The following is a 27013-nucleotide window of genomic DNA, read 5'->3' on the forward strand; positions in this document are numbered from 1 at the left end:
CGTATAGTACCAGCCGTTTAAACCTTCCGAAACGTGGATGAGATCGGGGGTGCGTGCCCCTGAATTCTTGAGCTTGATGTTCGAAGGTTTGGGGTGGAAAAGGAGAGGGTGATGCACGCCTCAGGGGCAGGTTGGACGACGTTTTGGACGTTGATACCACGTCCAGGCACTCCGTAGGTCTGGGATCGTAGTCTTCTGTAGAAATGAGTACACTCATCAAACTGTGCTGTACGAGTAGTACGTACAACTTCTCTGTCAAAATTGACAACCCGACAGGGCGTAGGGCTCAGTGGGCCACCTGCGGACCCGGTAGGATCCGGTACCTAAACCATAGCAAGACGGCACAGCAAAGCTGTGCAGAAAGAGTCGACAGTTTGAATACCACCGTATCGGGTATAGCAGCCCCCAATATGCCCTCTTTCTCATCCAAGACGTGTCTGGCCTGTGTACCGCCCATGGCCTCGGGCACCCGCTGGTGATCCCAACGTGCACCAAGTCACCCCTCCCAATCCCCCATCCCACACGAAGCGCACCAAGCGGCCGCAATCTTTCACGCGGCAGCAACCCAACGGCCGGCCGCAACCGGGTGCCAATAGCTTCGCTTTCCGTCTCAACTCCGCATGGTCCCCCCGCCAGTCTGGCGCTCTCCGACCCGCTCTTTCCCTCTCCCCAACACTGTCGGCGTCACCGTTCCCCCATCGCGCCTCATGCGCGGCCATTCCGGTGCATCTCCCCTCCATTTCATTTCTCGTCCCCCCGACCCCATCTCAAACCGCCGCATATTGGGGGCTGAAGCGCGATATCATCTTCGTCACCACCATCGCGACGATCGCCGTTCCGCCACTTCGCCGTTGTCCACCTCCCCTGTCACCCCGCTTGGTGCCGATTCAGAGCATCTGGTTGGCTGTAGCAGGGATTGAGAGGGCTGCAGGAGCCGCTAGGCGATTTTGGGTGCGGTGAAGTGTCGGGACAGGGGGGTGTGTGGGGTTAGGGGTTAGGGGTTAGGGGTTGTCTTGGCTGCGAGGCTGAAATTTGGGGTGTGGTGGGGAGGTGTAGCCTCGTTTTTTTTTTGCGGATAGGGGGGTTACATACGTGCGTACAAGTGACATAGTTACCTTGAGTAGGCGGTTTTTTGCTTGTAAAGTGCGACGGGAATATGCTAGGCGCGGAGTTCGCTGTTCGGTCTAGGGAAGGGCGGAATACCCGTCGGAAATCTAGATTGGGGAGCGAGCGGCATTTACTCAATCCGTGACGGGTATGGCGCCTGTTGGACTGGCTGGCTATTAGATTAGATTGACTGGCTGGCTGTGATGGATCGCGCTCGATCGAATCGGCATACAATATGTACAGTGGCGTATAGTACGGAACTAACTGTACTGGATACTAGGCGGTACAAACGGGTCGTGATCAGTCATCAGGCTTTAATAGATTCAGAGTGCTGACAGACGACCGTGCATCTTTGCGGAAGGCAGCTTGGGATACAGGAGATATGTTGTTAAGGAGAGAATATTGTTCTTGGCATATTGGATGTTCTCTGATCTAAGTTTAGAGACACTTCATATCATACTTGGTAAATTATAGCATACGAGGAAGGATGAAGGACGAGTCTTGCAGGCCCCAAGGGATCCAGAGGAGTTCATCATCTCGCGACTAAATAGGGAATATCTAGATCCTTCGACTGGAAATTAGTGCATTAGTGCTAGAGCAGGGTAGAGTAGCGACTAGGATGAGGCAGGAATAGGATGAGGCAGGAATAGGATGAGGCAGGAATAGGATGAGGCAGGAATAGGATGAGGCAGGAATATTCCTGCCTCATCCTAGTCGCTACTCTACCCTGCTCTACCACCTCTATCACTCCACCCATCATCTTCATGAGAACGGGCCGATGAGGACAGCCGCTACTTACTGCATCTGGGGTAGTGGGGTGTGACTGACGCGCCCAACCCCCCGCCATGTGTCTTTTGGCTACCATGTACAGTAAGTAGTAGTCGAGTACAAGCTGCTCTAACGAGTTCCTGGTATGTTTGAAGCAGGCCGCTACTCTATCGAGCGGAACTTGCGACGACGACGATACCCTCGCTCGCTGTGGCTGATGTTGTGCATCCACGTCATAACTCTATCACAGTAATCGGGACGACATCCTTCCCGTCGGATACTATACAGGACGTATGCATCCACGGTTCTGCCCAACACGAGCGAAGTGACACAGAACACCATCATAGCAGAAAGCAATCGGCGACCAATGTCCCAATATCCCGCACCAGAGCCCGTAGTCGTAGTAGAGTACGTATAGCTCCTCTCCTCCATACTGCACGAGCGGCTGACGACCGACGTCTGACGGCGACATGAACAACCCACGGACGGGTGCTCGAGATCTCCCTCCCCCACCACCATGACACATGGCCAGGCGACAGCGCCCCTGCCTCAACCCATGGACTTTGACGTAAAAACGGCAGCGCGGGGCTCGACCGTCCAATTTCCTAACCAAGCATGGGGAGCAGCTCCTACCAGCCACACCGGCCTATGGCGAGCACCCCCCTCCCCCTTCTACCTTCTACTGATATTCACAGCCCAGGCCCTGAACGGTAAAATGTTTCGGCGCCATTGCGAGGACGAACCGGCACCGTAAATTGGTAAATTGCCTTATTAACCTTTTAAACGGCAGTCTGGACGAAACTAACTCCACAGTCAGTAAGTCAGCATAGCTTTGTACTGTACTGTACTCCCTAGCAGGCATTTATTTTCAACCAGGTATTTGAATTTGAAATAGCTCTCTCCTCCCTCCTGATTTTCCGTACCGGGACTCCGTATCTCCGTGCATAAATGTCTGACGCGTGGATGGCCAATCACTAGGTCCTCCATCGCTCGCGACTACGATCGTCGGTGCTTCCGCAGCACTCCGAATCGCCCGAATCGCCCACATCATCAGTGGTAGGCGCGGACCCCACGCTCTCCGGGCGGGATTGAAACCGCAGCTGAGGTGGTTGCGTGCTCTGCCATTTGTCCAGAACACGATGCCGGCTCCTTCCTTCTGCCACCACACTCACTGCCAGTACGATACGTATGTATACAGTAGGGCTGGAACTTCTGTACTTACTGAGTGACCAAGTGGAGGGAGATGAGCGAAAGTGCCGGAGATGAGACACGTTCGGAGGGATTCGCAGCGGCCGATCATGAATGATTAAAGAAAAATCCCAAGTGACTCTTCACTTCTTCACTCTTCCCACTCTCCCACCATCAGTGCGTTTACCAAGTAACGCACCCCTTCTTGTACAACAACCATAATTATGCCACCAACTCGGAGGGCTTTGGCTCTGGTTGATGGGAATCGACAGCCCGGTGGCCAATTAAGCCCATACTAACGCGGTCAGATTATTAGGAGGCAGTCAGAGGGTGCAACACCTACTAAGATTGCACACGACCTAAATCTTGACCGAAGCACCGTAAGATATACTATTGCAGTTGACCTAATACGCACCGAAGGCTAGAGCCTACCCTATACACCACGGGGAAAGTCATACACAGAAGTAGAGTAACGCCTTATACTCTGCCACGTACGCCTAAACCCAAAGGATATATACCAAGAAGTGAAGGGTGCTTGTAATGTTACTTGCTTAACATCAACTATAAAGAGGATACTACAAGAAGCAGGCATAGGCAATTAGACTACAAAGCGTCGCCCTTTCCTACTGCTAATACATGTAGCTAAACGGCTTGCATGGTGTTTAGCACAGAGGAATTAGACAGCAGAGGATTGGGGTTAAGTTGTGTGGAGTGATGAGTGCTCTGTTAAGCGGGGGCGGTGTAACATAGAAGTGGCAGCAGGAGATGATCTAGACCGTGACTACTACAAACTTGTACCTTGAGGTTCTAGAAGCAGAACTCCTCCCTATTTTTGAGTCTCAGCTACTCATTTATGCAAGATAATTCTCCTATCCACATTTGGTAGCACTTGAAAACCTAGGTGTGTGAGATGTTCCCTGAAATTGCAAAGGATAAATCAAACTTAGAACATGCAAGATAGCGTCTAGAATCATGTTTGCAAGCAGCATAGGACACATTAGACAAGTCATTGTTTGATAAATTGTATGAGAGTAGAGTATGCCGAGTAGAATTGAGGCGGGTGCATTCAAGCAGACGGGTGGCATACAAAATACTAGAATACTACTCGGTAATTTTTATACTATATACTATAGGGCTTATTTTGTAGAGCTTTCAATTCTCATTACAATGGATCACCTTTTACATCTATCGCTCTAAAACTGCATATGTTACGAGCAAATCAATTATCTACGTTCGGTGGCTTCGGGGGTAATAGCAGTAGTGGTGGGTTACTGTATAACACCGCGTGTAACAGGATGCGCCCTTTTCCCAACAACTTTTTACACACGAGTTTGATACGGGCGCTACGACAGCGTTCGCGGCTGTAGATGGCTATTGCCCAGTCTATTCCCTTTGGTCATGTCTTCGTCAGGGGCTCGGTTGCGCACACGGCCCTCGCCGGGCGTGACTGGTGAGGGATCAGGATAGGTAGCCTTACTAATGTACTTACTGAATTGGGTGTAGGAAGACGGTTTGGCAGGGGAGGGGACTTGGCGCGTAGAGAGGGCTATTTCCAGCGGAAGTTGGCCGTGGATGTACTGGGGAGTATTTTGGGACGAGTTTGGTACCTGTACTTCTTTGATGAGTGAGTGAGGGTGAATGAGAGGGTTTTTGGTGGTCGTCCGTATATCGAAAAGGAGGTGATCTGATCTTGATTACGGAATCAAATACCTCCTTACTCTATGTAGTATCCTTTCTGTTTGTACAGGCCAGTCCCCGTCCAGTCCCCGGCCAGTCCCCGGCCAGTCCCCGGCCAGTCCCCGTCGGCGATACTCGCAACGCCGACCGTGTCCCATGCTACAATGGGAAGGGAACGGCAACGGCAACGTCAACGGCAACGTCAATGTCAACGTCCCCACGAATGGCTGATCACTATCTACCTAGCTATCCTCCACCTATCCACCACCTATCCACCACCTATCCACCACCTATCCACCACCTATCCACCACCTATCCACCACCTATCCACCACCTATCCACCACCTATCCTATCCAATATCCCCAATGGCGTGTCTCTAAAACAGTAAAAACAGGCCAGAAGCTCGCCGGTGCCACACCCACTCTCAACCACACTATGTCCCCACCCTAACGTCCAAATTCGTACCCATTCTTCAAGCCCGCGAATGTCAACGTACTCCGAGTACTTCAAAGTATGACCGCGGATTTACCTGGTGGGTATGGAAGAGACACCAAGACACCATGTATCTTGCGCACACACACGCAACATCCCCCACCCCCTCCCTAACCCCCCCGTCACTCCTAACAGCCAATGGCCCACTCACTTCACAGCCTTACAAGTTGTGTATATATAAGTGGGCAAAAGATCTATATACCATGCACCACCCCTGTAAATATCTATATAGCCAACGCTATCAATAGATTCTGCCGCATTTTGTTAGCCTCGCTGGCCCCATGCCTCACTGTAGCCAACCTCGCTGCTGCCACTAGCACTCGAACCCCCCCCCCAAATGACGTCCCTTCCGCTGCTTGTCGTGCCAGTAGATGGCGCAGAGTTCCTAGACCTGGATGCCGTTGTCCTTGCCCTCGACGACTAGGCAGTCAAGGAGAAATTCGCCTTACAACACCCTAATGCCTCCCATTGATGTTTCTAAGCTTAGAGCTCACGAAACAGACCCATGGTTCCCGCCTATAACACGGGTCCCACGGGGGAGGCCAAAGAAGGAGAGGTTCCAGAAGGATGACCCACGGAGGAGAGTTGGGAGGGGAGAGGGAGCTTCTGGTGTTGGGCGCTGCTCTACTTGTGGGGAGCAGCGCCACAATATGAGAAGCTGCTGGTGCTCGCATGAGTAGGGCGCTTTCATGGGAGCAAGGACAGTGGACCAGCGGTGTCAAATGGGAGATCAGGGTCAATGGAGTCACGGAAAAAGCCGAAGCGGCAGCAGGGTATATAAATCTTTTATTAAAGCTGAGGGTATATGAATCTTTACAGGGGTGGTGCAGGGTATATATATCTTTTGCCCTATATAAATACGTTTGGTTTGGTATGGGTACTGCGTACTGGAGCAGGCTGCATTGCATATATACCTACGAACGAAGGAATATATATATTCGGCATCCTTCCACCCCAAGGCTGTCTCCCAAAAAGCTTGCCTTATCACTTCATTCCCGTCTCCATATCCCTCTCTTCATCCTTCAGACGACGCCATCATACGTTGCTGTGTACATCACCATTTGTGATATATTGCTCGCATTCTCATCCTCAACTTGCTTTCCTCTCTCTCTCTCTCTGTCCTCCTCACCCTCGCCATCTAATATCTCCACCATGTCTCAACAATACTCCTACCACCAAACACCCGCAGCACCGCACCGCCTGCCCGCCAACCACGGCACCATCAGTGCCTTCTCCCCCTCCGCCAACCCCGACGAAGACTGGACCCAGATCTCCGATCTCGCCGAGCGTCGCCGCATCCAAAACCGTATCGCCCAACGCAACTACCGTTCGTCCCTCCCTCATCCACCCCCTCACTCCCACCCTCCTAACACCCACCCTCCTAACACCCACCCTCCTAACACCCACCCTCCTAACACCCACCCCCAGGCAAAAAGCTCAAGCGCCGCCTCGAAGACCTCGAACGCCGCGTCGGCTCCTCCTCCGCCTCCCCCCCACAATCCCACACCGAGCTCAAGCCCTCCAAGCCCACCGCGACAAACATGCACAAGACGCCCTCCTCCTCGCGGAACCGCCCAACCAAGCTCTCCCCGTGCGCCATATACCAAAGTCCACACCAATACACCCCCCCGCTCCAACTGGCTAACGACCTCTTTCCCCTCGACCGCGCCGCCTCCCACACCCCCCCGCTCTTCAGCTACGCCCCCTACTCCGCCCCAGACGAAACCTCCTTCTACCCATCCTACGCCCCCTACTCGACGGGTACATACGAGTACGCCGCGCCGCCGCGTCCGCCGTTCGAGCCGAAGCGGAATAACGAGGAGCTCAACGCCTTCGGGATGAGCTATGCTGCTATGGCGGGACTTGATATCCAGCACTCTTATGACGACCCGCTTGTGAGTCCGCGTCTGCCTGATCTGCGACTGGGCACTTTACTGACGACAATTTTAGACGCCGCCGCTTGGAGAGGGGTTTGAGTTTGAGGTTGTGGGGGAGGAGGAGAATTACGCCTTGTTTCAGACGGGGAGGGGGAGCTGGTCGCCGGAGCCGTTGGTGTGAGGCTTCTCTGCCGAGATAACTTGCTGGCTGGCTGGTGGGTGTAACACCTTTTATGACGAACTGGAATGGGAACTCGGTGCATGGGATTTTTATTGACCCCCGGAGCGGTGTTTGGTAGATGGAAACGAGCCGGGTTATGTAGCGGCTGGTACTGGGAGCATTTGGTTAAACAACAAACTGTTGGGATAGGGATGGAATACCCGCTCGGTGTTTCGGCGCCAAAATTGCTTGCTTTTTTTACTGATTTATGGAATATTCTGTCCTACTCTGCTGTCTGTTTGTTTGTTATGTGTGTGTATTTTTTTGGGTGGTCTATTGCTCCTTAAGGGAGGGGTGGGGGATGGGGGTGTTTAGATTTATGAGGGGATGAATTAGAAGACTGATGGCTACATTATACGATTTACATTATGTCGCTCGGTATGAAGTCGTGATATGTGCACATCGTGACTTCCTTAACGGTAACCAGACCCTCAAGAAACATGATCAAACCACATGCTTTGACGTTCTCCCCTTGGGTTTTCCTCAACACCGCCCGGTAAGCTGACATACTTGCAAATTGCTATTGCAGATGACAACAAATTATTCTCGGTTTCCCCGTTGTGTCCAACGCTCGTTCAGCACTTCACATGCCAAGTCCACTCTAACACTCTAATGATACCACCTCACAACTCTCACATAGCAATATCAGACCGCAAATCATCTATTAGGTCTCTGTCCCGGAGCCACGTTCATAAAAGTGGTAAGAAAGAGCAACCAACCAAGAGCGTTGTATCAGAACCCTCTCATAGCCCTCACCATGAAGTCACCCTTCGAGCTAAGGCCTCCCATTCTCATATGCCCTACACCTGTTTATTCTCTTACGCTGTACGGGCTCGATATTATACAGCTCAAATAACACCAGTTCGAAGCCCTCAAAGCCACCCAATACCCAACCACCCCGTCAAATCCTAAGTAACACCCCCACCCTCCACCCGAACTCAGCCCAAACCACGGCTCCAGAAGAGTGTTTGTTGCTATAAAAGACACGTGGGTGTTTCTGCACCACTTCGTCACATCAGCTATTTAGCACCAGTATATTCGAGTCCTAGCTTAAGTTTTTAGATGTGTCGAGGTGGGTGGCGGGGTAGGTGGTGGTGGTGGTGGTGGTGGAAAGGGGGTGGTGATGGGAGGGATGGTGACGGTGAGTGTAAGAGTGCTGGTAAGAGTGCTGGTAAGAGTGATGGTATCGGTGACGGGTTAGTATTCGGTGACGATAACTTCGATCTACGGGCTGCGGCTGCATCCTAACAATCCTAGGCTCAGACAAGACCGTTTCTCGGACGGCAAAGAGACAGGGTAGTTCATCCGATTCTAGTGACTTTGGTACGTTTTACTGCAACCACCTGGATAAGTGACAGTATTAATATATTATCTGACTACGGCTACAAGAGGGACCTCTATCAGCCTTATTAGCACCCAAATCACCATTTCTGCCATCAACACGGGGCGACTTTGCCTCTGGCGTTCCCTCCCTTATGAAGCGCACAGCCTAGAATGATGCTCCCACAAGACAACATCCCCCAACAACCACCGAGCTAACATAAAAAAGGAGACAAAGATATAATAGAGAGACCGGAGCGCAGTAAGAAACCCCCCGCCCACACCGTGCCGAGCGGCGTGCATTTCTACCCCTGGGAACAACCGGCAGCCCCTATTATAGTTTAACTTCAGAACCCCTCCAAACCTAGCCACTTCGTATCTCCAGTCCATACATCCCCCATCACCAAATCTACTACCAACTCCTCTTCGACCTCACCCCCCTCCTCATCTGCCGCGCCGCGTAATCGATCCCGCAGTATCCACCCCTAATAACCGAGAAGGATGCGACTCCTTCGCCGGACTCCACCATCCCAACACCCACCTAACTAGAGGCAGTTCAATCTTGCGCTGCGCATCCACCGGCCCTCCTACGGTATGTAAGTAGTTCAAAAGGGTCAAGGGGTTCGTGACTTCACCCCGAAGTCGACCTAGAGTCCCCTTCGCTACGACGAAATCGATCCATCTCCGCCCGATTCTCCCAAAGAACGCCACACGCCATCGCCTCCCCCCCTCCAACACCATGCAGATCCCGACCCCCCCCTCAGCGCCTTGTAATTAGCCCCGCACCACATCAACAAAGGAAGCATCCATTCCAAACCCAGCCTCGCCCAGGTCTCCACCCCTACACTAACGCATAACTAAGCATTTATGTCAACACCCGATCGGCGAGGGGCACTCGAGGTGGGCATCATGTAAGACCTCAAACTATTCGTTCATCGGTGGGGGGAGTCCCTGGGATGACGAGGTTGTGGCGAGGGAGGGTCGGGATGGAAACAAGCCGAGGGGTGTGGAAGGTGTGGATAGGGGCTGGGAGGTGGAGATGTGACGCGTGGATGTAGGAGGGTCCCTTCTTTACTCCCAATGGCGGATTTAATGGAATGAGTTGTGTTATTGGTGTAAATGTGGGATATCCCGTTTCCACAATTTCACAGCATCACGCTTCACAATCGGCACAAAAACAACCATAACACAGTGAGTGATATATATTATCCCCTTCCCCCCTCCATCTAGAAACCTCTACTCCGTATGGAGAGAATCTAAACACTACCCAATATCCTCTTCCAGTACCATACCATACCATACCATATAGTATAGTACGCATAGCACAGCAAGAAAATCCAAACCCCCCTTCCTATCCCCTAATCGAGCACAGCTCCTCAAGATGATCCAACCTTTGTCCTCCAACCACCAACTCACTCAGTCAGTCAAAAAGAAAAAGATATATAATCCCAGCCTCAGATCCAGTCAGGCTCTTTCCTTTCCAAACTCCATCCCAACGAGTGGCTGATATAACGCCAACCGAGAGTGCTCGCCTCATTATCCATATCCCCAAAATTGTCGTTTCGTTTCATGCCTCATCACCATATAGATTTAGCAAGCCCCCGAAACGCCCCCATCAAAACACCCCAAAACACCGTCTCCCCCATTAAACACCTTTTGTATCCCCACCGACCATTACTCCATCCCACCATCTATTACGACATAGGCCACCAAAACTCCAAAATAGCACATCTCGCAAACCAACTCATCGCCCACTCTACCAAAGGCGGGAGGAACCGATGCCCAAGCTGCAGCGTCTACTGCATATGATGTTGATTATGCGGGTGCAACCCCAACCCCGCCATCCCAACAACCGCACTCCCAATCATCGACTCCCTTCCCAGGGCCCCAAGGCGCAACTGCTGCCACATCCCCCATAGACTCCCCTCCGACGCCGCGACCGGCATCGGCAGCACCGCCCTCCCCCGCTGCGTGCGCCAGAAGTTCGCGCGCTCGGCCCATGACGGCCCGACGAGCCACCCCCAGCGCTCGATCATCTCGCGCGAGAACTCCCAGCTGAACTCGCTGTACGGCTCCTCGCCCCAGATGGTCAGGCGCTGGTGCTCGTCCATGTTGGGCGTGAGGAGGAGGTAGTCGAATTCGTGCAGGAAGGCGGCGGAGACGTCGGGGCCGGCGCGGCAGAGGCGGTCGCGGAGCGTAGGCGAGGGGAGCAGGTCGACGCCGTAGTAGTGGGTGGTTGTGAGCTGCGTGGCGGTGGGGCGGAAGGGGATGGGGAGGGAGGGGGCGATGGCGGCGAGGATTTGGAGGTGGCGCGGGCAGGGCTGGTTGGAGGTGGGAGAGGGGAAGGATGGGGCTTCTTGAACGAGTAGCGAGAAGATGGCTGAGATCGCGGTGGTGGTCTTGATGCGGCTGGCGGGCACCATGGCGATGAGGCTGGTGGGGTGTTAGTGTGAGGGTGGAGAGGGGAGGATGGCAGACTTACTTTGATTGATCGGCCACAAGTCGGCTCGAGGATGCCTGCTGGTTGGAATGTGACAGCTGCGCTGCAACTTGGGACGAGGTGGCCATCGAAGAGATAGTGAACGGCATGTTGCTCATGGTCTGGAAGGTCGATGAGCCTGATGCTACTGCACCGAAGTCGAAGGCGCCTGAGTTGTCCTGAGCGCCAGCTCTCGAACCTGCCGGATGCCCCATGGAGTACTGCATGCCATGCATGTTGCCCGACGACGGCATAGTGCCGGCAAATGCATTCATGGCGCTTGGCAGCATCGATGAGGTCATAGCGAGCTGGTTCGCAGGCAGAATATTGGGCGTCCCAAGCACCTCCATCATCGTGCCATCGTTGGTCATGGACTCCAAGATGCTCGAGGCAGAGGCAACGGCAGGCTTATGGCGGCGCGACGACATCGACGGAACGGTCTGTGGAAGGGCCGTGCCTTCGTTGCATTGCCAGCCGGAGCCGAAGACCTGTGCCTTGAGGAACTCGTTCTGTGCCCGCAGTTCTTCGTTCTGCCTGCGAAGATTGTAGATCTCATTGCTCTGCTCAGTAACCGTGACGCTCTGGGTTTGCTCAAGCTTGGTCATTCTATCTTTGCGGCGTCGACCTTAGACAGTGTTAGCTACTATGTAGTCAATATATATAGTTTTTTTTGGGGCGGGGGCCGTCTTACGGAATTCTCGCTGCGCGACGCGATTATACTAGAAAGAAGTGAGTATTATAATCATGCCACAACAGAAGGACAGAACATACCTCTCTTTTCTTGCGTAGCTTCTTCTCCTCTTCGACATCCGACCTAGCATCCTCACCCACGCTGGCCTCCGTAGTGGCCTCCATGAGTCCATCCATGTTCATCTCCGGATCCAAGTACGGCTCCGAATCAATGGCGGGCTCCGACTTAACGCGCGCGTTATTGCCTGATCGCAACGGCAAGCCGGCGGAGGAACCACTCATAGTGGCCACCTAAACGTGGCTCTTCACCTTCGTTCCTTCCCAAATCTAAAAAGCTGTTCGATCAAGCGTATCAGTTTTAGTCAAATAGCCAAGTATCCGTATGTCTTATCCAGTAACACCGGAAAAAAACAAAAGGAAGGAAGGCACTAGCAGCAATATATTACCACCCGCCTCGCTCCTTCCACACAACAACTCTGAGGAGGCAGGACGAAAACCTCGAGACCCTCCGTGTGCGCCCTTCCCACCATTCAAGGTTCATGCCCCTAGCCCTGCCCTCAAGCTGCCACCGAGACCCAATCACAACCTCGGACAGGCATGGCATGTTCATGATGCTGCCCTCAGCCCACCCCATGGCGTGAGCGCTAGACGGCGTGACGTTGGTCCCCGACGGCCTGGAGCGACGGCGCGGCGGCACGGGCGTGTGCGGTTCATCATTGGGCCAAAGGACGGGGGAGGCAGCAGTCGCAAAGTGGGAGGCAGTAGCACAGAAACCGGGGGGGAGGTTGGACACAGCAAGCGCGGCGGGAGGGATGGGGGAGGGGAGATGAGGTGAGGCTGGTGAGGCTGAGGCGGAAGCTCTTCATGGCGAGGGGGTTTCGGCGTGGCCTGAGGGGACTGCTGCAGTCGGGCATTGGTGGGGTGGTGAGCCGATCTACCTCCTTCCTTCTCCCGCCCCTTTCGCAGGGTAAGTGAGAGAGAGAGCGGAGCCACACTGTGGCCCGGGGAGTTGAAAAATGAACGTAAAATGAGCCCGTTTAGCCATGGGAGGGGATAGGGTAAGCGGTAAGCGCAGGACCCATGCAGAAAGGCGGAGCAAAGGAGTAGGGTTGTAGCAGGCGGCGGCGGTGGCGGCGGGAGCACAGGTTAAGTTGGCAGACAGGGGGGAGGGGTGAGAGATAAGTAATCGTGGGAATTCCCTGTTCGGATTCATCGTCTTTTGGGAGGGGAAGGGAGCATGTGGCAGGCGGGAGGGCCTGGAGGGCAACAGGGTGATATGGAAGGGCAGGAAGGAAGGAAGGAGCAGTGAGAAAGAGCGCCACCTGCTCCGACGTCTTGTGTCCAATTTGACAACCGCCACGATCCTTCAGCAACTCTCTCTCTCATCCTCACCTCCTTCCCTCACCTCCTTCCTCACCTCCTCTCCCCATTACCATTATTCCCCTTCCCTCAATCCCCGAACCCCTTCACCTCCAATCCCCTCATCCCCTCATCCCCTCATCCCCTCATCCCCTCATCCCCTCATCCCCTCATCCCCTCATCCCCTCATCCCCTCATCCCCTCATCCCCTCATCCCCTCATCCCCTCATCCCCTCATCCCCTCATCCCCTCATCCCCTCATCCCCTCATCCCCCCAAAACCCGAACCCCACAAACTCCACAAACTCCACACCAGATACAGTAATCCTCGCTGACATCACCCCCGCCCCACACACAACCCCACATTCCCAGCCAGAGCGTGTGGCCACGCCCGCCCGCGCGTCTAGTATCCCTGTCGCTGATAATGTATCTAATCCAGATACAGCAGTTCGGCCATATCGTCGTATCTGGAGGCCGAGGATTGGGGAGGGGGGGCGAGGAGGTGGGGTTGTGGAACGGGTTGATAGATGACAGAGCTTAGACATGTGGACTACAACTGACTGTGCTTGCTTAGGAAGTCGGAGATGTCCCAGGTTAGCTGGGCACGTTGTCAGCTAATGACCAAGCGTGCGTGCTTGGATTAGTGATGATTGATGGATCAGATGCTCCATGAACCAGATGCATCACAATCCCCTCTCCTCCTCCGCCCGCCCCTCCTCCCACCCCAACTACGTTGGCTTAGAATTGTCATACCAACCACCCAGCACCACTATGTATACCCCCCCAACCCACAAACTCCCACATACGACCATAGACTCAAGAAACCTGGGCATCCCGTCCGCTCTGCCATACATAAACTTGAGATCGGTGGATTAGTAGTTGGGTGGGTGACCACCAGCGAATACCCACTGTTGTATGTCCTTTCCCTTTTTCTTTGCCTTTTTCTTTGCCCTTTTCTTTTGCCCGTCGTACCCCACCACACCCAAGAGCGCCTCAGGCGAAGCCGCTGCCTCTGGGTTACATTTCACATCTACACCATCCAACTCCACATTCCCATTCATCACTTCATCTCCTACTAATTCCCCGGAGCAGGGCATGTCGAATCACCAGCCCCAACCCAAGCAAGCCAGCAATAGAGAAAGTATAGCAAGCAATGCAATGTAATGCCGACCCACTTCAATACTATATTATCAAAAAAAGAACGAGCTTAAAGCAACACAACAAAAATATATCTTTCATCTACAACACCACCCCGCTGTTCCCTTTGTCTAAATAACCAAAAAACATCCCCGCAAGCCATTCATCCTTGCATGCAATCCATCCATCACACAACCACTACACTCCCTGCTTATAAAGCGAAGAAAGCAATGACGGCACCAACCATCGCCAAGTTCGCGCCGAGCTTGGTACCCGCACCAGTGGAGTTCAATGGGGTCGCTGGGCGAGTGGAGGTAGACGAGATCTTACCAGCGGAGGTCGGGGCATTGGTGGAGCTGGAGACGACGATGGTGCTGTTAGACTGCTTGGTAGAGGTCGAGAAAGCCTTGGTGGAGGTTTGCGCGACAGTGGAGGAAGCCTTGGTAGAAGTAGGCGCGACAGTGGAGGAAATCTTGGTTGAGGAGTTCTCGGATCCGGTTTTGGCGTTTCCAGTGGTGCCGGAGATCTTGATGCTCTGCCAGCTGCCGGTCATGTCGCCGTAGGAGTACGACTTGGCGCCAGTGTTGGCATCGGTGATTTTGACGCTCTTGACGACCATCTTGTAGGTAGGGTTGTTGGACCACTCAGCGAGGCCGCCAGCCCACTGGACGGTTCCCTTGGGCGCGGTGGAGGACCCAGCGACCCAGCTGCCCATCTTGACCTTCATGGGAGTCTGGGGGTAGCGGGTGCCGGCCTTGGCATCAGCGTAGAGGAGGGTGCGGACGACGGCGCCATCGATGGACCAGACGAGCTTCTCGGCGGTCCAGTCGAGCTTGTAGGTGTGGAACTGGGCCTGGGGGTTCGAGACGCCGTGGAATCCTCCGCGGTCAAAGGTGCTGTCGTCGCCCTTGCCAAAGTAGTTGGACTGCACCTGGGTGGTGTCGCTGCCGATCCACTCCCAGTCGACCTCATCGAGGTCGTCGGACTCGAGCACGAACGAGGACACGATGCCACGGCCGTCGGAGGCCTTCATCACGACCTCGACGCTGCCGAAGAAGAAGTACCAGTTCGACTCCATGGTGGGGGCCTGCTTCTCGCTGGTGATGTCGAACTCGACACCATCGGCGGTGTGCTTCAGGGTCGTGCCGGCGAGGGCGAAGAAGTCCTTGGACTCGCCGGCAGTGAAGTCGATGGACTTGGTGGTGCCGAGGGCGAGGTCATCGGGGCATGCTAGAGGGGAAAATGTTAGTCACTTGCTGGACGCGTCAGCTCGGGTTGTGGGGGGTGTGAACGTACTCTTCTTGAGAGGCTGGCACTCAGTGAAGGTCTGGGCAGCGACGAGCTGGGCCACGGCAAGGAGAGCCGCAGCAGAGAAGAAGCTGGAGCGCATGTTGACTTGATGTCGATATTAATGTGGAAATAAAGTAGTACAAATGTGGTTTGAAATAGATCTGGTAAAAGGGGAAGTAGGGAAAGACGACGGTAGTTCCTCTTCAAGCAGTTAAAAACGTGTAAAACGAGTGTGGTGAATCTGATGAACAGAAAAAGATGAGAGAGAACGGACGATGCAAGGGAAATGCAACGCTTTGATGGATTGTTCGTGGGTGTGGAGATGGAAGGGAGGAGGAGAGGAGAGGAGAGGACAGGAGAGGAGAGGAGAGGAGACGGCAGATCTTTAAATGAATTAATTCGGCGTGGGAGGGTGGGGGTGGCTGGCTGTTTTGAGAAACCGACACGAGGTACGTACCGCGACAGGGGGGAGGAGGGAGTAGGGGTACGAGGGGGTACGGGTGAGGAGGTACTCGAGTAGGGGTACGAGGGGGTACGGGGGAGGGGTAGGGATACGAGTACGAGGGTACTCTACGGGGGGGAGGAGGCACCGCCACCAACGGTAATCCAGCTGGGTGGGCTATAGAAGCCACCCGCGACGATCGGACCAGCATAAGGTATAGTACAGTAGCAGCACTCCGGGAAGAGCCATGTGTAAGGCAAACCCCGTTCATTCCACTCTATCAACGGGTAGGAGGGGGAGGGTAGGGGGAGAGGGTAGGGGAGGGTAGGGGAGAGGGTAGGGGAGGGGGAGAGGGTAGGGGAGGGGAGGGGGAGAGGGTAGGGGAGGGGGAGAGGGTAGGGGTACGAGGGGGGGGTACGAGGGCGGGAGGGGAGAGGGTAGGGGGAGAGGGTAGGGGTACGACGGCAAAATATTAACCTTACCAACTACCCAATCGAGCCCAAATCCGTCAGAATGGGGCAAAAACTACCTACTATTATTAAGTCCCTTATTGCCTATTGCCCCCACCTGCTGCTGCGCCGCATCATCTCCCCGCCTGACCGAACGGCAAATGGGGTCTATTTTAGGAAACGGCCACTGGGGAGAGCTCTGTCCCACCGACGCTCACTGACGGGGCGTGATGTGGCCCGTCATGTGTGCCTCGTATCGGCGGGACGTTCCCCATCCCCCGCCCTGACGCGCCCAGACGCGCCCAGACTCTGTCTCTCATTTCGATACCTCAGCCTCATTGTTCCGTCCCCTGCATGTTGGGTCCAGCTCGCGCTGCCGGGCAGGGGGTGAAGCAGTGCCGATGGCTGATGACTATCCTGCAGCGGCGGTGATGGGATGGGGAGATCATGCATCACCAAAAGGATACCGGCATCCTGAACAAGACTCCATCTGTTCTTCTATGGTCCATGCTGAGCCGTTACCGCCCCAGCCGCGGTTGAAATGATATATATCCCCACGCTCATGGCACAGATCCCTTTCATCAATAATCATTCCGTCGTTCTCATCCCCCCGCCCCAAAAGCCCTAACCAACCCCATCGCCGCCCCCGCCGCCACCCCCCCAACCACCACCATCTCTCCCCCCCCTTCACCCTCTCCCAATTCCCCCCCCCACAAACCCCCGTCTTCACCCACCCAAACACCCACAACGCAACCGCCATAACCGCCACACTAACCCACAACCCCCTCTCCACCTCCTCCACAAAAAAATACGGCACCAGCGGCACCAAGCCCCCCAGAAAATACGCCGATGCGATCGTCAATGCCGATGCGAGCGCGCGGTGGGGGGAGGGGGGGGGGAGACAGTGTTCGATTCGCATGAGGAAGGGGAGGAGGGATGGGGAGGTGAGGAGGTGTGCTGTGAGGGGCGCGAGGGTGCTGGGGGGGATGTCGTAGGGTTCGAAGAGGGCGGTTAGTTCGTCACCTAGACTCGCTGGCGCTGCTGCGATTCGCGCCGCTGTCTGGGCTTCTGTGGCGTTGTAACTGGCACTATCAAGCATCAAATCAGCCATTGCTTTGTTTATTTACTTTGTCACCCCATCACCCCATCAACCCATCAACCCATCACCCCATCAACCCATCAACCCATCAACCCATCAACCCATCAACCCATCACACCGGAGAGGAGATATTTCAATCGTCACTGGTCGGGTCCACGGTAACAGTCGATATCGGGAATAGGAGGATAACTCACAGCTCACTCTTCGCCCCCAACCACCCCCCAAGTCCCATACTTATCGCCCCAGCAACCAACTCCGCCAGCCCCCCATAAATCACCACCCTCGTATCCCCCAACGCGCTCAACCCCGCTGTCAACGCAAAAGGCACCGTTAACCCATCGCTCAACCCTATCGTCGCATCACTTATCAATCTTGCATCGATGCGCGGGAAGGTGAAGGGGCTTGGGTGCGACGAGGGCGTGAGGGATTCGATGTCCGTGGAGGTGGTGGTGGTGGTGGAGTAGGTTGATGTTGGTGGTGAGGGCGGGGAGGAGAGGAGGGGGGAGTGCTCTGTTTGCGACGCGTGGGCGCAGAGCGATTTGTTTGATGCGGGTGTGTGGGAGGGTATTGACGATGGCGAGGACGAGGTGCTGGAGGGGCGGGAAAATAGAAATAGGTTTTTGAGAAAGACGAGCGACATCGCCTTCCTTGTCTCGTGAGCTCGCTGGTGAGAGGCGTAGGAGATGCTCGGTCCCAAAGATCTGAAGCTCGCACCTGCTCTGACTGGACTGTGGGAATAGCGTAGTAGCGGTAGGGATATATTCTAGGTTGTTGGTCGAGAAGTTTTATTCCATAGGTGAGGAAGGTTGTTTCGTTCTTGACGTCGTCGTCGTCCCGTTCCCATACCACCACTGTCGTTCTTTGTAGTTTCCGTAGGAGAGAGATCAATCACCACTTTCGTTCTTTGTAGTTTCCGTAGCAGAGAGATCAATCACCACTTTCGTTCTTTGTAGTTTCCGTAGGAGAGAGGGCCACCAACATACGTCCTGATCAAAACAGAACAACAATATGAAACTGTTCCCCTCCCCTCCCTGGGCAGAAAAGTCCCTTTATACCCCCCATCCTCTTTCCCATCTGTACCATCCAGACCCCCCAATCCATCCACTCCCCCCCATCGCGGTGGTCAGCATCAATTACATCCTCCCCTATTGGTCGATGTAGTGCGTAATCACCTCACCGCCTTCTAGTTTTGGTGGGGGGAGACGGTAAGGCTGCGGTTCTGCCCGTGCAAGTTTTTTTGGTGGGAGGCGGACTCGGTCATAGGACGGGGTCGGGGTGACGCCGTTGTATGGTATGGGGGGTTTTTTCTTATCTTTGTCTTTGGATTTTTATGAGGGGTTGTGGATTTGTGATGGGTTTTTCTTTGTTAGGTTATATGACGTTGGCGGATTATATCCGCAACCCATCTCAAATGGTATACCAGTTCGCTTTATTAAAAGCTTGAAGACAGAAACGTCACCCAACATAAGAATGCACCCTCCTCCCAACCGCACCCAGCAACACGCAAGCACATAAAATAATACCTCATCTTGATCTATCTGTCTATCCATTCTATCCCCCCGCCATCTCCGTTGCATGCACTCTTTCAACCCCCGCGCCCCCCCCCCTCATCTCTCCTCCCCTAAACACACAAAACGCCAGCGCTCATCCCCATTAAAAGACAAACAACGATAACAAAAAGGTCCCAGTACGACGAAAACAGCACGGCGCCACCGACGGAAGTGTAGGTGGACGCTGAGGAGAATGTATGTCCATGAATGGTTGGTTAAAATGAGTAGTTCGAAAGAAGGTAACGAGCGCGTGGTGGCCGTTTTTGAGTGACGGTGAATGAAGGGTTTGAACGATGTAGAAGAAAATCCTAACCCGGTAGTAGTGATGGTTAGGGTGGATTGGTAAAAAGATATTATAGTTGTGTGTGTGTGTGTGGCGGCGCGGTGGATGGTTCCGGCCGGTGAGAATGCTTGTGTGTATTGGTATGTCAGCTTCTTGAGAAAGTGGTGCTAATGGTGCGAGAGAGTATAGGCGTGTTGCGTGTCGTAGGAGTCGAGGGGACATAGCGGTAGCTCAGGCGCGACATATCTCGGCATATACGCAGACAAATCGACGAGGTTCTACACCACAACCCCCGCCTCCTCGCTCTTCAACTCCAACCCCTCCACCTCCCCCTTAAGTTTCACCGGCGGCGGGCTCTGCACCCTCGTCTCCTGTCCCTGCCCGAGACTGCCAAGCGGTAACCGCTCCGGTCAGCTCTGCGGACTAGTCGGCCTCTCCCTCCAGCTGCGCTCCTTCTTCCTCCTCTCCGCCTTCCCCTTCTTCGATCCTGACACCGCTGGTGCCACCCCCCCCTCACCACTAGCCAGTGCCACATCCTCAATCGAATCCTGGCTCACCCTCCTCTGCGCCGCCGACGAGAAGATCGGCGACAGCTTACCCTGTCTGTTTTCTTCGCTTTTATACCCGTTCCCTCCTCTACTCGGGCTGGGGGCTTCACTCTCATCCTCCGCATCGCTCGAGGAGTAGCTCCTCGTCCGACTAACCCTCTGCAGCGGCTCCAGCGATTTCACAGAGCTAAGCGTCTTCGCGCCCGAAATATACCGCGACAGCACGCGTATCTCCGCATCCGACGGCGTCTCGCCCCTGCGCAGCTTCTCCTCCACCACGCGCCCAGTAACCTGACGATTCAGATTCGGCGTGCTCGGTGGTAGCGTACTAGCTCTGCTGCCGCTGCGACTGCGCGGAATCGAGATACTACTCGCAGACGGATGCTGCTTCCCCGACATAACGCTCGCCGACGGCGGCGGCTGCATCATCCAGCGCATCCCGCCCTTCTGGAACGGATGGCTGCTCACGACGGGAGGATGCAGGTCGTTGACGGGAGGGTTGCGCGACACGTAGTACGGATGCGTGTCCTCCTCCTTGACTGTTCCAAACTTGCCCAGCCGCTCCTCCATAGCTCGCAGCTTTGAGCCGACAGAGACCTGCGCCGTGGCAAAGGCGTCGCGTACACGCCGTTGTCCGGCTTTGATTGTGTCGACGCCCCAGAGCTCTTCGTCTTCGCGCTGGTACCGCTTGCGGTTCCAGTCACCCCCGCTCAATCGCTGGTCATCTGGGACTATCGTTGGACTACTCGGCGCCTGCGAACTCGGCGCCACGCTAGCCGCTATACTGCTCGCATTCCCCGCGGTATGCAGCGCTCTCGAACTCGTGTCCTTGCTCCCGTTCTTCCGACTCGATGGGCCAGGACCCAGTGTGATTTCCTCATCCCAGAAGGGATTCGTGTTGAATGGCGACGGGTGGTGGTATAGACCCGGTTGGTCTGTTTCCAGCTTCCTCTTTTCGGCGCGCTCGCGCTTCGCTTCGACTTTGGCTTTGTGGCGGTGGGAGATCTTGGAGCAGGCGCTGCAGGATAGGACGTAGAAGATTACGGACTGGATGCCGACACCAAGGGACATTGCTATGACGGTATGTCGAGCATGAGGGCTCAACTGTATCGGTGGTAGGTGTAGTGGATGTTCCTAAGCAGACATTGGGCGTGTGGGAGATGTGGCCATAGGTGTCGCGTGGATGGTGGGACACCTGGTTGTCGGACTACACTACTTCGTGAGGGGCGATATGGACTAGATGACAGTCGAGGCGAGAAGAGGAGTATATAGATATATAGTATGGAATGCGCTTCGCTGTATCGTATGCAAGGGGTTCGGTTTGTATGTCTGCTTGCTGGGCTTGTGGTCGTCGTCGTGTTATATTGCCGTCAGTGTCCGTTGAATGGCTTGTCGCAATGTTTGTACGCCTCTAAACAAAGCAGCGATAAGTGGCGTCGGGCGAGGCTGTCTTGTCGATCGAGGGGCTGAGACTCGAACGATACAATTCCAGGGGTCGCGTGGCAACCGCCAACGGATCGATCAATCGTGCTGCTTAGGGTCTACAGTAGGAATAACGATGTTCGTTGAAAGGTTGCGGGTTGAATTATATACACTTCACGATATACAAATGGAGATGCGTTACGTTGATAGAGGGGGGGCCGGCACGGCAAGGGGATGTGGATATCCTCGCTTGTCGCTGGGGGGTTGGGGGGGGGTTGAGGTGGTCTACTCTGGTTCTACTGTAGACGAACAGTCCACCCATCTTGAAGCATCTCTATAAAAATAAAACTATAGCATCCCACTCCCCAATCCCAATCCCCAATCCCAATCCCAATCCCAATCCCAATCCCAATCCCAATCCCAATCCCAATCCCAATCCCAATCCCAATCCCAATCCCAATCCCAATCCCAATCCCAATCCCAATCCCAATCCCAATCCCAATCCCCAATCCCAATCCCCCTCCCCAATCCCCCTCCTCACTAAATATTCCCATGCCCGCCTTGATGGGTTGGTGTGAATGCTGATTGGGCTCTGCACCCCACAAGCACAAACCACGGCCCCCCAGTGGACACGCCGGAATAGTACGTGATCCGTTGAATGTCGACCGTCGAGCCATGCGTAATCCAGTGGTTCAGAGCGCCATGCAACGTTTCCTGTGGTCATCTGGATTGCGCGGCGATGACTGCTTCCTTTGCCTAAAGTTAATCTGCATCTGACATGTCTTGAACTCTATCTACCGCGATTGATTGCCGTCTGGGCAGTCAGCAGCACATATTGCACATTTCACTTTGCGCCCTGTCTTTCGCATCCGTCTCCACAAGTCAAAATAGCCGCCAGGATGATGGGTATTGTAGATAGTTTGTATCCGTCACAGACCCTGGAGAGGCCAGCTATCTAGTTGGAAGGAGGCCCTGTGATGGTACAATTCGCTGCCCTACGAAATTACAAAATAGAAAATCCGCCCCCGATGTGATCCTGCCTCCTGCCCGCGCATGCCGTACTTAACATACACTCGTCGTTCGTCGCAGAAAATATCGTCTCCGGTGCATGCTCAACGCCTTGCCCTAACTTGAATGCACCAGAACATCTCATAAAAGCACACCACCGGCTAGATCGACGGCAGAGTCCGAAGGGCCATTGCGAAAGAAGAGCGAGCAAAGGGGATCAAAGCGAGGTCGCTGACTGGTTGGAATAGTAGACGTCGACAGGCCAGTGTCGAGGCTGCTACTCCCCCAGCTATGATAAAACGAGCTTATCTTACGCAACCTCCCAGTCGTCATCCGCAAGGTCGTACTTGGCGACACCTTGCTCGTTGTTGTCCACCCAGGTGAGCTCCACAGTTCGCTGCTTTGGGAGCTTGGTCTCTGGCACATTTGGGGCAGGGGTTGGTGCCTCGACAGGCTTAACTGTCTCCACCGCCTTCTTCTTTCCCTTCTTCGGCTTGGTGACAGTGTTCCATGCAGAATCCTCTTCGATAAGCCTCAGCTGCTCTTCTTCGGATGGTAAGGTCGCATAATCGTCGCTTCCCTTTGCCTTTGGCTTTGTAGCAGCTGGCTTGGTTGCCGGCTCGTATGTGTCGAGTAGCTCCACCTGTCCATTGGCAGGCTTGGTCTCAGCAACGGCCTGGTCTGCCTTCCAGATTGAGGCGGCTGCAGCCGAGTTTGTGTATAGGCTCCCATCCTTGGCAGCCCGGCCTTCAGCTTCGCGGGCTGTACGGCGCTGGGACTCCAGGAGCACCTTGCGGTCTGTCTCTGATGCCGCCAGAGCCAGCTTCTCAGCTTCTCTCTTCTTGCGGTTCTGACGTTGCTTCTTTGTTTCGACTGGTTCGGGTGCCTTTGCTGCCTTCTTGTCCTTCTTTGGTTGAGGGTTGACTGGAGAGGTGATGCGAAGGACGGATGGGCCCTGGGAGGCGGGCTCCAGCATGTCACCAACGCCACCCAGGTTGTTTGAGGATCTTGCGTTCAAAGCTGGCGACAAGTCATCATCAGCGTCAGCACCTGCATTGGATGAGGTGGCGGAAGCTGTGTTATCATCAAAGCTGTTGGATGCCGCAGCCTGTGCCCGAGATTGCTTGACAGACTTTTGACGTGCCCCTGCTTGTGGTTTCGACCCGATGACAGTGCCTGCTTTGGCATTGCTGAGCTGGCGGGCAAACTCTCGATTGTCGATCTCGTCATCATCGTCATCGTTTGAGGTTGTGGAGGGTTGAGGAGTGATATTCTGCACAGCAGGTTTGGCGTCGATCCTGACTGCCTTCCGTGCCGTTTTGGTTGTGCTCTTCTCTGATGCTTGATCGCCACTGCTCTGAGCCCCCTCGCTTCGTTGTTTCTTAGTCTTGTCATCCTTCCGTGCTTCTGTTTGCTTGGTCGCTGGTTTCGTTGGTGCAGCTTTTGTTTGCTTGACGGCTGGCTTCCGATTCTGCAGGTACCAGTATCCAGCACCAACGACGGCGATGCCCGCCCATCCCCCATAGAACGATAGGCTCGACGACATTGCTTGCAGGAACGGTGGAATAACAAGACAGTAAAGATTGCCCTGATAGGCTTCTGTTGATGGGTTTGGAAAATCGATAGCTAAACAGCAATTGGATGTAGTAAAAGTAGTTTTTTCGAGCTGGAAGGCGTGTGATGAGCGTTGTGATTCTCGTTGCGTGTCCCCTTTGGAAATGAACTAATGGATCGGCACTAATCTGCGACGGCGATTCTGCCGAGGGCGGTGTGGACGTGACCTGATACGGTCTCGCCGAATTGGGAAGCTCATTCGTCGTATTACCGTCATATCAAAGTGCCCTATCAACAATCCTTTCACTAATATCAATAATGCTCGTCTCCGCAAGTTAATAGTTAATCCGTTAATCCCATGCTATCCTACTATACGGGATATGGTACGTGCATAAATCTTGCCTTACTTACTCCATACTCTAGTAGTAAGTAAGTGGCTCTTGGTAGGTGGGGGGGTAAACTGGGGAATGATTGTCACGAGTTTGATAGACCGTCGCTTTACCCCTCCATAACACAGTAAGCAACTTTGCGACTCTGTATCTTTGGACATCTATATACTGAAGGAAGCTGCTACTATTACAGAATACCGTGCCGCTATTCATTACTTTACTTTACTTGTATAAAACACTAGAGAATCCAAGTGACAACCGGCACTTTCACGAACATGGCGCCCCAGCAACGCATCATTATTGACACTGACCCAGGTAGGCTGGACGCCATGGTATGCAGGATCCCTTTCTAACTGTGCCGAAGGGGTCGACGATGTTCTTGCCTTGCTCTTGGCGCTGTCAGCTACCCCAGAGGAGTTTGAGGTTCTTCTCATCTCGGTAACCTATGGAAATGTCGAGCTCGATAGGTATGGCGATACACCCCCCAGTTAAGAAACCGCGTTGACAGGCAACAGCTGCCTCAAGAATGTGGTGGCATTGTTCCACGTCCTCGAGAAAGAAAAGGAATGGAGGAAGAGCAAGGGCCTTCCCCAAGGCTTCACCACAGCGGAGACATTCAAGCCCATCGTCGCAGTTGGTACAAGCCACCCGCTGGCGGAGGAGATTTTGATGGCAGACTTCTTTCGTATGTGCACCTGAAACATTGTGCCTTTGCCCGACAGTTGACAAGCAATCCAGACGGTAGAGACGGATTGGGAGGCGTTCATTCTAGCGTGGGTGTCCATTGAACAAAGTCGAGGCTGCCCGTACTGACATTCCCAGCATCCTCACCTGTCGCCATCCGATGCGTGGAAGTCGCTCTTCACAGCAGCCCCGCCAGGGTCGACCGACTCCGAAGTCGAGAAAGCAAACGAACTTGGAACCCCATCGACGACGTTTACCGCCTCAAAAGCTCCAGCATACCAGGAGATTCTACGACTACTCCGTGAAAACGAACCCGATACAATAACAATTATTGCCGTTGGGCCCTTGACCAACCTGGCGATTGCTGCTGCCGAGGACCCAGAGACGTTCCTCCGAGTCAAAGAGGTGGTGGTGATGGGTGGCACGATTAACTACCCAGGAAACATTACCCCCTTGTCAGAGTTCAACACCTACGCAGACGCCTCAGCCACCGCTCGCGTCTTCGCCCTGACCTCGCCCTCTCCTTCATCGACCATGCCTCCTGCCCTGCCAGAGGCCAAAACAGCTCTCGCCCCTTACCCAAAGAATCTGTCCAAGCAACTAAAGCTCTCCCTCTTCCCCCTCGACATCACCGAGCGCCATCTCCTCCCGAAATCCCTCTTCGACGCCAAGGTCGAGCCGCTCGTTGCTGCTGGAAGCCCCCTGGCAGAATGGGTCACGGTGTTCATGAACACGACCTACAAGAAGATCAACTCCCTAACCCAGGGCTTCGCTGACCCCGGCCTCTCCCTGCACGACCCCCTAACCGTGTGGTACATGCTCACCCAATCCAACCCGGCGTGGAAGGCCGCCCCTGGCGCACCTGAGGACATCAGAGTCGAGACTGCGGGACAGTGGACGAGGGGCATGCATATCGTCGACCGCCGCAACAGAAGGAAGCTGGGTGGGCCAAAGCCGGACGACGCCAGCGCGCAGGCGCAGGTGGACCCCTCTATGCAGGGGGATGATGGGGAGGGCAACCTGGTGAACGATGAATATGGATGGTTAAATGTGTGGAAGGGAAACCGCATCAATAGGATTGCAGAGTCACCGGGAGATCTTGAATTTGCCCCATACCTGCTAAACCGTATATTTGGTTAGGAGATATCCGAGAGTATAAATCTAGATCACATATTCAGTATTTAGAATGCCAGATTTTCAAACTTGTAACCGTTTGTAGTCTAATTGAATCACCCCATTTCTTTTATTTCAAAGTGTAGACATTATCCTCGACAAGGGCGTCCGCAGCCGCATTTATATCAGATCCATTCATATCCTCATAACGCCGTAATATGCATCAGACTTTTGTCTGTCCTGTTTCCCATCTGTCTTCCGTCGCAAATAGCCTCCCCCTGAGCAGCCTTTTGTCTTGACTTCGCACTCATCATCCACCACCTCCTGTCCGCGTTCCCGTCCCATCTCACGCTGAGTGCTTGACACCCCCAATCACAGCCCCCCGCACCTCATTCCAGTTTATGCTCTCATCCAGCTCCTCATCCACCAGCCCAACCACCGTCACATTATCCCCCCTCACAATATACAATCCGTGCTGCACCTCGCTCGACGGCTCCTCGTCGTCATGAGGGCGAATAATCCGCTCAGTCGTCTGTCCCAGGACCTTCTCCACGTTAGCCGCAATCCTCTCCAAGCTCTTCTCACTCTTCCCAATCCAGCCCCAGCTCAAGGCGTCACCAGGATCCAGAACAGAACAAACATACCAAATTCGTCATCTGATCACACGACAACAACATCCCAACTAACGTCCTCGAATCACACGTCAAAACCACCACCTTCTCTGCCATCTGTCAGAACCTGCAGTCGTAGCGCACTCACCGTGGTGGCCGCCACTGGATCATTGGAGGGGTTGTTCCAGCGCGGGGCAGGGGGTGGAGGGGCTCACTATTGATATAACCCTCAAGAGACATGGTAAGCGCCAGCCGGC

The 27013-nt window shown here is 54.3% G+C and overlaps 8 protein-coding genes across 8 annotated transcripts; 2 read left to right on the forward strand and 6 right to left on the reverse strand.

The window, feature by feature from the left end:
• Window positions 1–5905: 5905 nt before the first annotated feature.
• On the forward strand, window positions 5906–7613 carry VC83_02733 (uncharacterized protein; the record flags this gene model as incomplete). Its single annotated transcript, XM_024466389.1, has 2 exons — window positions 5906–6560; window positions 6662–7613. 2 exons carry the CDS (start codon window positions 5906–5908, stop codon window positions 7207–7209), a joined length of 1203 nt encoding a protein of 400 aa, XP_024326135.1. The 3' UTR covers window positions 7210–7613.
• Window positions 7614–9403: 1790 nt separating this feature from the next.
• Window positions 9404–13260, reverse strand: VC83_02734 (uncharacterized protein). Its single transcript, XM_024466390.1, has 4 exons — window positions 11901–13260; window positions 11821–11848; window positions 11133–11769; window positions 9404–11083 (listed from the first exon to the last, which is right to left on the reverse strand). Exons 3-4 carry the CDS (start codon window positions 11732–11734, stop codon window positions 10447–10449), a joined length of 1239 nt encoding a protein of 412 aa, XP_024326137.1. The 5' UTR covers window positions 11735–11769; window positions 11821–11848; window positions 11901–13260; the 3' UTR covers window positions 9404–10446.
• Window positions 13261–14407: 1147 nt separating this feature from the next.
• VC83_02735 (uncharacterized protein) lies at window positions 14408–15988 on the reverse strand. Its single transcript, XM_024466391.1, has 2 exons — window positions 15611–15988; window positions 14408–15544 (listed from the first exon to the last, which is right to left on the reverse strand). Exons 1-2 carry the CDS (start codon window positions 15702–15704, stop codon window positions 14526–14528), a joined length of 1113 nt encoding a protein of 370 aa, XP_024326363.1. The 5' UTR covers window positions 15705–15988; the 3' UTR covers window positions 14408–14525.
• A 543-nt stretch (window positions 15989–16531) lies between these two features.
• Window positions 16532–18234, reverse strand: VC83_02736 (uncharacterized protein; the record flags this gene model as incomplete). The annotated part of the gene is made up of 2 exons (XM_024466392.1): window positions 16532–17583; window positions 17789–18234. The coding sequence occupies 2 exons, from the start codon at window positions 18232–18234 to the stop codon at window positions 16941–16943; spliced, it is 1089 nt and encodes a 362-aa protein (XP_024326364.1). The 3' UTR covers window positions 16532–16940.
• A 1603-nt stretch (window positions 18235–19837) lies between these two features.
• On the reverse strand, window positions 19838–21046 carry VC83_02737 (uncharacterized protein; the record flags this gene model as incomplete). Its single annotated transcript, XM_024466393.1, has 1 exon — window positions 19838–21046. The coding sequence occupies one exon, from the start codon at window positions 21044–21046 to the stop codon at window positions 19838–19840; it is 1209 nt and encodes a 402-aa protein (XP_024326138.1).
• Window positions 21047–22715: 1669 nt separating this feature from the next.
• VC83_02738 (uncharacterized protein) lies at window positions 22716–23951 on the reverse strand (the record flags this gene model as incomplete). Its single annotated transcript, XM_024466394.1, has 1 exon — window positions 22716–23951. The coding sequence occupies one exon, from the start codon at window positions 23949–23951 to the stop codon at window positions 22716–22718; it is 1236 nt and encodes a 411-aa protein (XP_024326140.1).
• A 285-nt stretch (window positions 23952–24236) lies between these two features.
• On the forward strand, window positions 24237–26242 carry VC83_02739 (uncharacterized protein). The gene is made up of 5 exons (XM_024466395.1): window positions 24237–24663; window positions 24713–24815; window positions 24864–25033; window positions 25087–25121; window positions 25171–26242. The coding sequence occupies exons 1-5, from the start codon at window positions 24624–24626 to the stop codon at window positions 26170–26172; spliced, it is 1350 nt and encodes a 449-aa protein (XP_024326139.1). The 5' UTR covers window positions 24237–24623; the 3' UTR covers window positions 26173–26242.
• Window positions 26243–26491: 249 nt separating this feature from the next.
• On the reverse strand, window positions 26492–26996 carry VC83_02740 (uncharacterized protein; the record flags this gene model as incomplete). Its single annotated transcript, XM_024466396.1, has 3 exons — window positions 26492–26689; window positions 26905–26918; window positions 26972–26996. 3 exons carry the CDS (start codon window positions 26994–26996, stop codon window positions 26492–26494), a joined length of 237 nt encoding a protein of 78 aa, XP_024326435.1.
• Between the last annotated feature and the right edge of the window lie 17 nt (window positions 26997–27013).

This window comes from Pseudogymnoascus destructans (assembly GCF_001641265.1).
Source record: "Pseudogymnoascus destructans isolate 20631-21 unplaced genomic scaffold scaffold_5, whole genome shotgun sequence".
Lineage (NCBI taxonomy): Eukaryota > Fungi > Ascomycota > Leotiomycetes > Thelebolales > Thelebolaceae > Pseudogymnoascus > Pseudogymnoascus destructans.

Excerpts from the sequence above, each read along its gene's own strand:
- VC83_02739 (XM_024466395.1), top strand. The coding sequence starts at position 24,624 with ATGGCGCCCCAGCAACGCATCATTATTGACACTGACCCAG. Across the intron at positions 24,664-24,712 it reads CATTATTGACACTGACCCAG|GGGTCGACGATGTTCTTGCC; the intron begins GTAGGCTGGACG and ends ACTGTGCCGAAG. Across the intron at positions 25,034-25,086 it reads TTTGATGGCAGACTTCTTTC|ACGGTAGAGACGGATTGGGA; the intron begins GTATGTGCACCT and ends CAAGCAATCCAG.
- VC83_02734 (XM_024466390.1), bottom strand. The coding sequence starts at position 11,734 with ATGACCAAGCTTGAGCAAACCCAGAGCGTCACGGTTACTGAGCAGAGC. Across the intron at positions 11,084-11,132 it reads CTTGTGGCCGATCAATCAAA|CCTCATCGCCATGGTGCCCG; the intron begins GTAAGTCTGCCA and ends ACACCCCACCAG.
- VC83_02735 (XM_024466391.1), bottom strand. The coding sequence starts at position 15,704 with ATGCGCTCCAGCTTCTTCTCTGCTGCGGCTCTCCTTGCCGTGGCCCAG. Across the intron at positions 15,545-15,610 it reads GTGCCAGCCTCTCAAGAAGA|CATGCCCCGATGACCTCGCC; the intron begins GTACGTTCACAC and ends TTTCCCCTCTAG.